Source organism: Cyrtonyx montezumae, unplaced genomic scaffold, assembly GCF_038088225.1.
Source record: "Cyrtonyx montezumae isolate F1298 unplaced genomic scaffold, pur_monq_1.0 scaffold_17, whole genome shotgun sequence".
Taxonomy (NCBI): Eukaryota; Metazoa; Chordata; class Aves; order Galliformes; family Odontophoridae; genus Cyrtonyx; species Cyrtonyx montezumae.
This window is the reverse complement of record NW_027071903.1, coordinates 19,234,875-19,249,097: the sequence shown is the minus strand read 5'-3', so window position 1 is coordinate 19,249,097 and position 14,223 is coordinate 19,234,875. Positions and strand designations below refer to the sequence as shown.

At 38.4% G+C, this 14,223-nt stretch overlaps 1 protein-coding gene across 1 annotated transcript in view; it reads right to left on the bottom strand.

Moving 5' to 3' along the window:
* UBE2Q2 (ubiquitin conjugating enzyme E2 Q2) overlaps nt 1-14,223 on the bottom strand; it is a 34,686-nt gene that overhangs the window by 7,071 nt on the left and 13,392 nt on the right. Inside the window, exons 3-7 of the mRNA XM_065733592.1 lie at nt 13,859-13,963; nt 12,364-12,420; nt 11,473-11,613; nt 5,000-5,084; nt 62-122 (exon numbers count right to left, since the gene is read on the bottom strand). Coding sequence (XP_065589664.1) covers nt 62-122; nt 5,000-5,084; nt 11,473-11,613; nt 12,364-12,420; nt 13,859-13,963 — 449 coding nt within the window. The remainder of the gene's footprint in view (nt 1-61; nt 123-4,999; nt 5,085-11,472; nt 11,614-12,363; nt 12,421-13,858; nt 13,964-14,223) is intronic.

The window sequence follows — 14,223 nt, the reverse complement described above, 5'->3', positions numbered from 1 at the left end:
AGACTTTCTGCAGCAATTGTATTAGATTCTTCAGAAAAATGAAAGAAGTTTAAGAACTTACTTCAGAAGCTTAACATGCCATTCATACAAGCTGTCATTTACCAGTTCCACTGAATATATCCCTGTGGAAATATTAGATAGAATTAGCTATGCACTACAATTTTTAAAAAGGCAAAAAGTAGTATCAGCTTATTCTTTGCTTTTAAATACAAATACTGTCAGTAGATTTAAGCAATGAGCAAGATGCTGAATCACATCTTTTCCTCCACAGTAGAAGCACTACTGAGCGGCTACAAGGGAAGAGTTCTTTCAGTTCTCCATGGAAAAGAAAAAAAGCCACTCATGTAAAAATACCTCTCTGGCTCCTAAACCATTTCCCCTCAATTCAGTCTTGTCTCAAGCTTTACATAGCTATATAACTCCAACTTGCTTAGCACTCAGCATATTTTAAACATAGTACATGACCAACACGCTTTTTAAAAACACTTAACACACAGTTCAAGCATGCAGTGTTATATTTCACAGCTTCCCTTAGCAGCACTGGCAAACAGGGACCCCAGCCAGTGTATGGAGTGGAAACCCAAGAAAATGACGTTGCACTGGATGAAGCACACTCCCAACAGCTGAACAGAGCAGCCAGAAAACTTGAAAGATGCATCAAAAGAAATGCTGCCCTACTGCCACCCAGAAGTCATGCACTAGACCTTCAACTCTGCTGGTTACCACGGACTGTAACTGCCCCAAAAGAATAACTTCTGCTGGTCTTTAAGAGCTGTACTGTCCCTAAATCAGCAGTTGTAAAGTGGTTCTTTAGAGACGTGCACAGTTCAGGACTGATGTGAAGACAGCATTAAGAGAAAGATAAATTACTTGGCCAACCTTTTAATCATCCAGGTTTGGAGCTGAGTAGTATTTATATGTGCTCATGAACAGCAACAGTGCCAGAGTTGCTCACTGCTTTGATATAGAAGATTATAAACAGCATTCTCTAGTTGGGTTTTGCTGTCACTATTTTGTTTTACACAAGTCAAGAGGTGTTATCTGCAACCAGTTCAGATGCTTTTCTTTTTTTAGTAGAGGCAGTAAGAGGGGAAAAAAAATTACTCAAAAACAATCTTATCTGATTAACTTCTACATACTGGTTTCTGATAGTTCCTCAAGTAGGAAAACTAATCAATGTAGATTCCCCTCACTTCAACATGTGATTGTTTTTGTCACCCATATACATAGAGGCCATCAAGTAAAAAAGAGAGCACAAAGACCCACGAAGCAAGCCACAAGTGAGAAGATAAAAAGGTATTGAGAAAAACAGCCTCTTTGGAAACAGGCCATTTCTTGCTCATAGCAACTTGACTAACTACAAATAAACCCACACAATCTTTGGATAAAAGCAATTATACAAACAACAAAACCACTGAAGACATAAACAGAAATTATTTCACTTAAATACCAACACAGTATGCTTCCTCCTTCTCCCTCCCCATCCTCACAAAAAATTTGAGACCTGTAAGAATTTTTTCCTATGTGAACGAACCAAACAATAGTTTCTAGTTTCCTAGTTTGGAGGACTTGTGACTCCTATTATCCAGAAGGCTAATGACACTGCCTAACTTACAGCAGAGTATATTAATCTGCTGGAATTTTTTTTTCCTGCTAATGTTAGCTTGTGAAAGAAGGGCTTTCTATTTGTCTTTAAGTGGAGTCATTCAATTAGATTTCCCAGGCAGGTCAGCAATTTGCCCATTGACAGCAAGTTTGTAGACCTATTTATCTTTTCCTTGAACTTCAACAGTAGTATTCTGGCCACTAAAAAACCTTCAGTTTTAAAATGGATACTACTGTGAATAGACACCCTTAGTGGAAAACCTGACTATACTTTTTTTAATGCTGTTTGTTTTTTAAACTTCAGAGTCTCAATGCTGTTCTGCTGTCAATCCTGATAGTACATAATGTCAGAGACACCAAAGTGAACTCTATGCAACTTAAAAGCAATCTTTGATTCTCTGGCTTACATTGCAAAAAAAGAAAATGGTGTGATGTTTCTTCACAACAGTCCCCAAAACCTCTAAGTTTCACAGTGATTCCCTCTGTGTGCTCATAGCAAAGCTGTTTAAATTGGGAAAATGACCACAAAAGCAAGTACTCAGAACCAAGATCACATTATCTAATCATGTCCCTGCTAAGATGGTGACAGCTATCTAACACCAGAACACAGAACAAGGCTTTAAAAACAGGAGTTATGTACAAAGGAAGAAACTGACACTTAAATTCACTGAAGCCCCACAGCTAAATGAAGCCATAAGGAAGGAATCCAGATGTGTTTTATAACAAACAGCATCATTTACTGAAAAAAAAAGTTAATAAAGGAATTAGTAGGATGGTGATCCTGCTTTGAAACACCATCAGTTTTATACCTCCACTTCAGTTAGATAAAATCCCAGTTTGCTCAGGGAAACAAATATTCTTATCAGGCATTTATTTATACAGGGAGATTTGAAGAGCAGGAGGAGTTCCACAACTCAAGGCAAATAAGACAGTTCCTTGATTGGGACACAGCACGGTTACAAGATATTCTTACTTGGTTCTGTTCAGACTGCTAGAGAAGTGGTGTAATAAAGAAAAGAGTACTCATTTAGCTCCTTAGAAGTGCACAGATTTTTTTGCCAGAGAAGGCAATAATATTTACTGCCATAAATAACATCACAACCTCCTATTAAATAGACTAAGAAATATTAGAATAAAAAAAATAGCTTATGCAGTAAGCAATTCAAAAATACCATACAAGCTGTTTGAAGGATCCATCATACTGGCAACCTGTCAGTCCAGAAAGCATTGGTAATTTCCTGGACTTGAGAATTCTCCCACATGAATTCTGTGACTTTTAGAGAGTCACACAAACTGTTCAATTGCTGTCTTTTTAGATATTCCTAAATCATAAACTAATAAGCCACTGTGCTCGTGGTTTTTAGAGTTGAAAAAGATTTTGATAGACCAGGCATGTCGATGTTGGATGGGATGCAACTGACCAGGAGGGACAGGAATATACTGAGCAGCAAACACACTGGGCTCATCACCAGAGCTTTAAACTACATTTGACGGGGAAAGAGGACGTACTGCTGAGTGACACAGAAGAGCCAGGGAACACTGTCATTTTAGGAAGCAGCAGGAATAAACCTCAGATTTTTCCCTAGGGGATTTTGAGAATTACCTCCAGGAAGGTAAGGTGGCCTATAGCCCAGGTCAAGTGTCCCAGCACCGATGCACACAGCATAGGAAATAAGCAGGAGGAATAGGAAACAGTATTGCAAATAGAAAACTGTGACTCAGTTGCTGTCACAGAAACAACAGTGAGATGAATCACAGCCAGAATACTATGAATGGCTTTAACGTAAATGAGGGAAAATTTAGGTTAGATGTTAGGAGGAAATCTTTTAGAGCAGCGAGGCACTGGAACAAGTGGCACAGAAGCTACGGATGCCCCATCCTTGGACTCATTCAAGGCCAGGCTAAACGGGGCCCTGAGCAACCTGTTATGGTGGGAGGCAACCCTGTCTACAGCAGAGGGGCTGGAACTAGATGATCTTTAAAGGTCCCTTCCAAACTGCCATTCTGTGATACAGGGGCTCCTGGCTGCTCCTCCTGCAGTTATCTATGCTATTAAGTGCCATACAGCTTTTCACAGTCAAACAGACTTCTTGTGCACAATCCTTGTTCTGTCCCTAAAACCAACCTCTAAAGATCACATACAGGCAGTAAAGTATCCCCCATGACTTAGTGAAGAACCATTTCTGGGTTCCTCCTTAGCTCTTTTAATCCATTACCTACTGGATAGATGGTGATTAGGGTTTACTGGCAAGCACTCCATTGTGATAAAACCTGTAAGTATTAGGCTACTTTAGATCAACAGGAGGTTACAACTGTATTTATAGTTCAGATGTTTTAGCACCATCTACAGTACCTCAGCACCTAAAACTATTTACCTAAGGAGTAGACATAGAAGATCAAAACAGAGGTCTACCACCTCTTCAACTCTGTCCTTTCACACACACATGAAAATGCCGTGGCCGTCGAACACGACCTAAGGCAGGTTGAAACAAACTAGGGAAGACAGATGAGAAGAAGATAGAGGATTAAAGTTCAGGCTGACTTTCTAATCTGGCACTCCTCCTGTTCACATGCTGTCCTGCACCAGAAGGCTCTCATTCTTGGCTGCAGTCATGGAGGTGGCTATTGAACTGACCTACTGGAAAACAGCTTAACTGAAATGTAAGTTCTGCTTATTGTACAATAATATCCAGGTAATTCAATATGCAGCTTCCTTTGCTGAGCTAGTTTAGACAAAGCCTTTATATGGAGCAATGAGAACAGCCAACCACCTACCTAAAAGCTACTCAATGCTTCTTATCCAAATAAATGTAAAAGGTAAACTTTTATCTTCATTTGTATCCTTATTCCAAGGAACAGATGGGAGCTCAGGATCATATCAGCACCATCACAAAATAACAGAACTAACAGGGGTGTAATTAAGATTAAATATGGTGTAATAACAAAGCCTTCTGCTATTGAATACGAATTCCTCCTCAGCAAAGTACACTGTGAGTGTCACCCAGTGGGACACAGTCACAGCTTTTCCCCTACACACCTGGAGAGCTGAATTTCAGGTAGTTCTGAAACGTCAAGAACTCCTACAGTAGTCATCTTGAGATGTTCTTCGTAGCCACCTCACCCTAACAGTACTCCCAGGGTTACAACCCTGTTGTTAATTGTGATATGAAGGTTTGCATAACAAAAATGAGGAACATATTAAAGGATATATATCATGACTTCCTTTTACTTCATAAATGCATTTTTTATACAATAAGAACATATATAATGTATGGTTGTTTTTTTTTTAATGTATCTACAGATAAACACAACTACAGAACAGAAAAAGATTAGCAGGAAGTACTTGCCAGGAGAATTCTTTCAACGTGTACTTTAAGAATCTGAAGTATTTTACCTGTTTTATAACTCTGTGATCTATATATATCCCTGAGTTCCTTCATAAGTCGATCTGAAGCCTGAACTGACCCAGAGACTGCACCCTGAAACAAACAGAAAAGACTACATATTAGCAAAAAATATTTACATCAAACAGCTTTATTTGCATAAGACATTGCACTACCTTGATGCTGTTAACAATACACTGATTTCTTTACTAGTATTTGATTTTTTAGAAGCTAAGTATTCTTGTGAGCAAAGATACAAGAAACTTTGAAGAGTCGTACATTAATATATATAAAAACCATCACATGGTAGAGGTGATATAACAGAAACTTTTAATCAAGGCAAAATGGCAGTTTTTTCTTTTTTTTCTTTTTCCTTAAAGGAATTTAACCTCTCTGGCATTTTGATTTCCAAGAGAGATCCACAATATATTTATAACACAGAATTTACTTCTGGCTTCAGCTCCTACACACTGGAGGAAGGCGAAGGTTAATCCTAAGCACAAGCTTCTGCACGTAAGGTTTTATTGTCTTCTCAGAAGTTTATTTTCATTTGGCAAGAGAACAAGGTACAGGAGTTGGGAATTATCTACTATAGAACACCAGCTTCTCTAAGATCAACATGTATATTTCAGAAAATGCAGAATAAAAGTAATACTGGTTGCAATCAAGGGAAAACAGCAATGCAGAGGAAAAGGGAAGCAAGAAGTTTTTAAATTACCAAATACTTTGTCAGGACACGTCACACTTATTGAGGTTTATGCAATCAGAGCAGGACTATCTTGTGCTCTTTTAGAGCTCAATTTAGGATTACTTAACATCTCACTGAGAACTAGGCATATGCTTTCTCACCTCAGTATTTCAGCAGAAGATACACCACTAAAGCAAAAAAGCAAAACAATCTTTAAGTGACCTCCATGCTAAACACAACTGGCTCTAAAACACGACAGTAATTCACAAATGAACAAACATCAGCTGTCAGGTAAATCCCATCCTCTCATGCTGACAACTGCAGGATTGCAAGTACTGCACACATGCTGAACACCCAACAGTTCAGTGACCTCAGTACTAACCATTTTGTCTCATTTTTATGAGCTTTAAATGGACACTGTACTTTTTCCTCTCATAAAATCCATGTGTTAACTCAGAATAACACAACGATCAGAAGCAGCCACATTGCTCTTTCTGATTCAATTCCAAAGCTATTGGGAAAAACTTTTGACACTGAATCTTACACACTATATAATTATTGCTTCCACATTTCACCTGAATGACCACTTCACATTCAAGACTGCTGGTAAATGACAAGGCAAAAAAACAGCACTACAAGATTTAAAGCATGGAAAAAGCACTGGGCCTCCAAACAAGGTAAAGAAGCTATCAAACTCAACCCTATGCAATTTTTAAGTTGCTTGTTTTTCCTGGCTTTCACTAGAAGTTATTTTTGCCAAGGAAGATTATTCCATGAAACCCCTGCAATTCTCCACTGCTGCTTGGACTTCAGGCACTTTCACTGGAATACAGAGTAATACACACAGCTCATCAGCACTGTTTCATGCTTAAGAAAAAAAACAAAAAAACAAAGTTAAGTTCAGTCTCTATATGTTGCTTGGAATCAACAGCTATATGTATATCTTACTTTAGGATCAAATTATTTCTTAGTAATCATTAATAATCAATTATTCTTAATACTACAGCCAGTTACTTGCTACCAAAGCCTCCACGTACTCCTTTGTTTTTGCTGCTCAGTAACACCATATAATATGGTCAGGTTCATACTGTAACTGTAGGCTACTTTTTCAGGCTATTCATTTTCACACTACACCCGATTTAATTACGTAGATTGCTTACATTCCGCTAGTTTTCCTTAATGAGTAAGCATGAAGAATGTGTTTTGTAATTAAATATGCAAATAAGAGCCTTTCAACTGACTTCACAAAAAGACAGGGCTCAGGAGAAGCCATTTCTCAGTTTGCTGAAGGCCCTGCTTACACTGTAGAATGAGCCAGAGAAGGAAGGGTTTACTCTTCCTTTAGCAGGAAGTGAATACAGCTCTATGAAAAAACAGTGGTTGTTTCCATACAGATTATCATTTGCAGCTGTAGTCTTAGTGGTCACAGTTTGCACATACATATTAGTGAGCCTCTCCTATAAAGCAAATTAACACTGATTATATACACTATCTGCTTAAAAAGGAAGAATTGCAGTTCAAGAAGTAATACGACAGCATTAACTATCACTCCACATAAAATTTCCATGCTCTTCCATACTGTGTTATGGTTATGGTACCATCACTGACGAGCACAGCTCAAAGGAGTGTGACTTCATACACATCTGTCAGGATCTGGGCTTTTCTCAGCACAGAGCTGAGCACTGCCTTTGCCTCACCTGCTATATTACTTTCTGAAAGAAGGAATTTGCTTTAGTTCTTCACGGAGCAACAGCCTCTAAGTAATTTAGAAGTAAATTAGACTGTCAAACACCACCTCTGGAATACCAGTTTCCTTACAGCACTTTTATTTCCATAAATTTAAGCTACTGAATTTCTGTATATAATGTTGGCAGCTCACGTAACCGCATGAAGTTTCAACATCTTCTGTGCTGTAGTGATTTACAAAGCAAAACACAGCACACCCACACCCTCCTGAACTTCCATCCTAACTGCTGGGAAACACAATTGCTATTAAAAAAGAAAGTTAAGTAGTGTCAGCAGACTTTGTCATAACTGTTTCCACCTTTTTTCCTAGGAGTTTCCCCCTGTGCTGCCGCTTATACAGTAATGTTAAAGTTAGTCTCAATCCCCTCAGGAGCTCACAAATCTGCAATCAAAAGAAGGGAGTCTAACAAGCTTAACTGAGGAAGTTTAGCACAAGAGCTTGATTTACATCCTCTGAACTGCTCCTGGAGGACACTGAAGAGCAAGCATGGGAAAACTCAACGTTACACCTGATGGCAGCCTTAATGCTAAATGCAAGTCTCCATTATCAGAAATGGAAAGCTCTGGCCCAAGCCAGCATAGGCATTATGTTTTTCAGAAGCACTTCTAACCTTCATTGATATTTCAGTGAGAACACATACACTTAAGAATAATAAAAGTGATTTTTATCCAAAACAATATCATAAAAATGATATTTGATCTAAAACAGATCAGCAACATCAGGAAAAAAGCAGCTTCAGAAATGAGCACTCACAAGCTCAGCTAACCACACAGATCACAGCAAAGGCCACTGCTTTAGCTGTCTGCTACACTACATCTCTAGTGATCTCTCCTGGAGCCTTCTTCCTTTGCACACTGTTTTTTGGCCTTCCCATTCTCCCATAGCATAACCACAGGTTGCTGCTTGAGTTATCCAAGGTAGCTGGTGCAACTCACTGCAGCTTTAAAATGTAGATACCAGACTGCCTGTTGTCCCTGAGAGGCATCACTACAGTGCAGCAAACTGCCCCACCCAACACATTTCCAATAACTCAGCTGCAGTACCAGAAATTATTTGGTAAAACAGCAACACAAAAAAAAAGGAAATTCAAGCAAAAGAATGAAATTAAGACAAAAGCAACCCCAAAAGTGCTAGAGAAGACAAGTTTCCTCTACCATCACTTGACACTATCAGTATTTGTGGAGAAGTGCACACTATGTGGAGAGAGACCTCTGAAAAGCAAGCAGCAGAAGTAATTAAGTATTTGAGCTAATGACTCCAGTTCAAAGACTTCTTTAATTCCCAGTGAGCCAGTAGTTCCTTGAGCTACTTCGATGTTCAGAGAAGGGTAAATTCTTGCTTCACGTTACATATTGTACTTCAAAACTTAACGTTATTTCCTGATGCAAACAAGAATAGGATTATAGATACTACCAAGGAAAAAAACCTCATTTACAAAACAGGCAGACAGATATTCTAAACTTAATATAAAAACAGCAAATCCTAAAAACTCCTAAAAATGAGTTTTGAGCCACAGAATGTTGTTTTTCATTTGTTAGGAGTGTGCAGAACTGGAACTGCATGCATTTCTTTCCTATGGGAATCTTCAGTACAATCACTACCTGCAACTTTCACATAAGCCAAGGGGAGAGGAAAAGCCATGGACTCCAGCCAATAAATATATAAAGGAATTTACAAGTCTTCTGGTTGCATTTGGCATTAGTCAGAGCTCTACACTAAGCTTCTCATCCCCTCCTCCAAAAAAAGCATGTAAGTGGCATGGGTTTTGGTTTTACTTCCCACCACTAAGGAAATGCAGTATACTAAAAGTGCTGTAGCCTGCATGCAAAAACAGACAGTCTTTATTTCCATCAACAAAACTCATGCTAGGAAAACCCTTTATGGAAACCCATGGAAGAGCTATACAGATTTAAACTCTGCTTTACCTTAGGATGCTAAGCAAGATGCTGCTATCCTACAGACTGTGTTCTCTTTGAAGTTGCATGTTTCTGCAGCACAAAACACATTTCAGTGCTACTGGGTTAGTTCTTTCCTGGGTCAGTAGTGCAACTACAGCTGTCAGCTCTTAAGCATTAAGAGTAAAGCTTCACAAGTCCATTGAGAAATAATTTAACCAGAGCAGCTATTTCTGGTGACCCACAAAAATATCATGGTTCCCCAGCAGCAGTTTAATACCCTGTTCTGAGCTGACCTTATTTATGCACCACCATCAGCAAGAGTGTGCTGGCATGAGAATCAGCTATTATGTAAGTTGAATCTGCTGCTGTCAAACAAAAGAAACCAGTGGCATTCATTTCAGCTCCATTAGATGAGGAGGAAAAAAAAAATCAAAACAGTTGCTAAATGGGAAAGAAGAGAGAGCAAAAGGAAATCTGCAGAGGATTTCCACACCTAGGAAGAATGCTGACGCTATAAAAATCTTCTACAGTTCTACTGAAATTTAGGCAACAGAAGCAGACAGTGCCTTGCAGGCTGCAGGACGTTTCATTTATTGATTAAGGAGTCCTTACAAATAGGTCTGAGTGATAAATATGCTATTTCAATAGGCATTTGCTTGAAGACTGAATAAACACCTTAAGTTTAAACAGAAACAGTATGTAACCATATTGCTAATGGTTAGTCATGTCTTAAAGTTGTCATAAATGGCAAGATCACTCTGGTGTCATACACACAAGCTCTTAAATACTGAACGACTTGCAGAACATAATTCTATGTGTTGGTTTTTGTTAGCTTTTCTTTAGCAAAGGGACAGGAACAGAAGATCTGACAAACTCCAAGAGGAACACCTCTGTTTTATTTTCTCTGCAAAGCTGCAAACTGAATCTCTTTGAGTTAAAGCATCAGTAAGAGAGGAAGAAGTCTTTCCTATACTATCTGGAGTTATTTAGTGCCAGTAGTTCAAGACAAAAACAGACAGACAACATTCTGCTAACTAAAGGAGATCTAATAAATAAATAAATGCAGGTGTTCCCTACAAACCAATCCTAAATCTTATTTCCTTCCTTAAACACATATGGATCCATACCCTACACCCGACTACTACTCACATTCAACTATTACCTTGAAAAGAAAGGGTGCATCTAGTGTCTGGAGTACAGAACTCTCACCTTTAATTGAAATTGGTCATGAGCAGAAGTATTGAGTTTCACATCTTACACATTACAAACCTCTGTGAAACAGAAGTTTTCAGTTTTTGGAAGCCAGCCTAAGTAACAAACATTGTATGACAAGTTCTTTGTATGTTTTTTCCTATGCGCATCTTTGAGAACTAAAAGCTTCACCTGAACTTGGCATTAATGACATGGCATTTCTAAGCCTACTGACACTAACTTAAAATCCACACAAGTCAGTGTTTGCAGTTTTATGTCCTCAAGATACTACCACATAGAAATGCCCTTTTTCTACAGCTGCCTGCTGGCAGGATCACTCAAAGTTGTGATGATAAAGCCTGCTTTATTTATGGTAAGCTTTTATCAATTTTCAATTGGAAACTTTCAAGTCCTCCTCTGCAAGGAGAATTACTGTTCCTAGCAATAAGCATCAAGCAAGAAACAAGGACAGCCAAACAGATGGAAATGAGAGGTGCAGTTAAATACCATTAAAAAGTGTGAAATACAGAATTGCATTTAGGGATTGACACTCACAAAAAGACAGAAGGTGCTTCCATTTCCAAAAGGCCAATGCCACTCTAATCCAGACTGACACAAGAAGTTACACTAGCATCCTCCCAGACTGGACGAAAGAGTGCTCTGAAGCAGTTTCTCTACCTCTGCAGAATGTTGATTCTTAACTAACTTCATACACCAAAGATTTTGATAAAAGATGAGTCCAGTTACAAATAGACTGTGGAATTCCAGCTGGTCTACTTGAAGAGTTTTCAGAAAAGCTATTTAAGTCTTGTAGTTCAAGATTTTTATCCCATGTGTGCTAGAAGTTGCCCATATGTTAATTTATCTTTAGGTGTTTAGCAGCAGGCTTTATTTGCTGTGAAATGTTTCTATTTCAGGGCCAGGGATACTGCAAAGGAAAAAAATACTTCATTAACTCACATTTAAGTGATCTTGCCTTTGATTTTTTCTGATTTTTTCTAAGATTGCAAGGTTCTCTTTTTCTATGCCTTCATCCTCGGATTTCTTCCCGTCAACTGGTTCCTCCTCCTTCATATCATAGTGATCCAGATCTTCAATGTCCTACAGGATAGAGAAAGATTCACTGTTAAAAACTATGCTCTTCACTCAAGAAAACCCTTTAAGGGCATTTACGGACACAGTGTACTGCACAGCACTACATATTAGTGATTGCAGTGACTGCTCGATGCCATTTCTGTTTTGCTCTGACCTAATTCATTCAGCCTACAGTATTCAAGGGAAGCATAAGGAACCCTTACAATATAAATGAGAGCCAGCTTCTGGTCACAGAAACAAGCACAATTAAACCTACATGAGAAATGAAGATTGTAGTAAATTAACCTATTAAAGCAGGGAGATAGAAAACTAAGGAATTTTTAAACTCACTCCAAAAGCATACAAACTTAGGGTATCTCCAAGATGCTTCGATAACAGATTTGTTTTTCATTTTAGAATCTGAGCTATTTCACACTTCTGGCAAACAATGATTAACACATCTGGCAGGGCTACAGCAACCCTCTAAGAAAGTTAAATAGTAGAAAACAACTTGCGTTTAATTCAAGGTGAACATTCTGCCTGGTGATTAGATAGAGCAGCTGTGGAAATACAGTACAAGACAACTCCTTATGGCCAGATATCCTGACCATATAAGCCAATCATTTCTAAAACAGACCAAAAAATTTTAATTATCTTTTCTGTTGAACTTTAGGGAGAAAACACTTCACAGTTTTGGCTTAATAATTAGCCAGTCACTGCAGAGCACTTTGCCAGAAGTATACTAGATTAGGATAACAATCTCATATGTATACATACTTCACCCATATCTTCCTCCTCCTCCTCCTCCGACGTAACTTCTTCTGTTGTTCCATTCTGCAATGCAACAATGAGGTTACTGCACTAAAAGCACACGTTCCTTTCTTTCCAAAGCAGGATGTCTACTAGGAAACAGCAAATATGAAAGTTACACTTTCAAGGAACTACACACTATCAAGGTCTACAGAAGATTGAAGTTTAATTCAAAAGATAAGCAAAGGACACAACTGGAACATGAGAACAAAGAAATATTTCCATGAAACAAAGATAAATAGAATGCTACAATTCCACATTAAGCTCTAAATGGAAACTTAAAATCCAGGTTAAGGACATCCTACTTTTGAGACAACAGCGACAAACACAATAAAAGAGTGGGTTATGATTCATGATATCTTAAACCATGAAAATCAGATCACAGCTCTGACCAGAATCCATATACGTGCTGCAGTTCTATAAATTAATGGCTCTGGAACTACTGCCACATCCACTAACATAATACAGCCATTGTTATTACATTATCTGATGACATACCAGAACAGTACATTGAGCTGTTTTTTCAGGATACCACTTCAAGCTCAGGAAGTTTGAGCTGCAGACATACTTGGAAGCATTATATCCTTCTCCTCTGCTTACCTTTTTTTTTTTTTTTTGTCAAGAAAGGAATGCCCCTACTGTACACAATGCCAAGTACTAGATGGATATTCTGTCTGACTTATCAAAGCCTCTTATTTAACTTGAAAATCATCCAAAATTTCCAGCTGTGAAACCCTCCCACTAGTTAATTTTAGAGTTTCAGAGCATAAACAAGACTCTTCAATGAAGCTACTTCCTAATGTTACAGACCTTGGAGTTGCACTGCTAAGAGGGTGGCCAAAGGAGAAGAGCTATACTATTACTGTTTGGCACAAGACCAAAATTAAGCAAGTTATTTGTCATTATTATAGTAAAGTCACCACGGGAAAACCATCTGTTACTCCAAGAGAGTCTTTAGAAGTTGTCATCATAACATCTACCAGCAAAGGCAGATAAAAATCCTATTAAAAATCCAAAAAGAACATTCTCACTGTCAGTTACCAGTTCTGTTTTCAGCACAAAACATTTTAGTTAACCAGAATATTTAGCAGCTCTTCACAACTCTGAATTTTTCCACACAATAAGTAAACAAGGGACATCAAGCAGATACTTCCTGCCCAAAGCAGCACGTGGTCCTGATATCCTATATCAGGGACTGAAAAGGAAGGAAAGCAGCAGTAGTGCACACTGTAAAATGAATACTCCCCACGAAGAAGCATACAGTGTTTTGTTGTACGAGGCATTCAAGGCAAGGCTCAATGTGGCTCTGGGCAGCCTGGTCGGGTGGTTGGCGACCATGCCCACATAGCATCACATCTAAGTTCTGGCTCACACAAAAGTTTTAATCAATCCACTGTCTACTTTCTTAGAGTTGACAAAACAACTCCTTGATTTCCGTAAGGTGTCCACAGCATTAGTTTACCTGTCCAGCTGGTAATGGCTGATCTAACATTTCAACATCTGGATGCTGAGGAAGATTATACAATCTGCAGAGGTCACATATTAATCGCTTCAGTTGCTGGAGAAGCTATAAAAAAAGAAAACATAAAAGCATCTATTTAAACCAAACCATAGAAGAATGTATTTTAAAGTTTGTTTGCAAGTCGATTAATTTAAGTCTGAAGGTACCAGAATAAAGACATCTCCTTTTATCTGCAGTTATCATAATAAAAGCCACCACAGTGGGATACCAAAGACAACTCAAGGTAAAGATGGCTCCTTTCTTTCTTTTTGCATCAAGCTGGAAAAAAAAAAGTGAGCAAAACAACTATCTGCTCTGGCAGCATC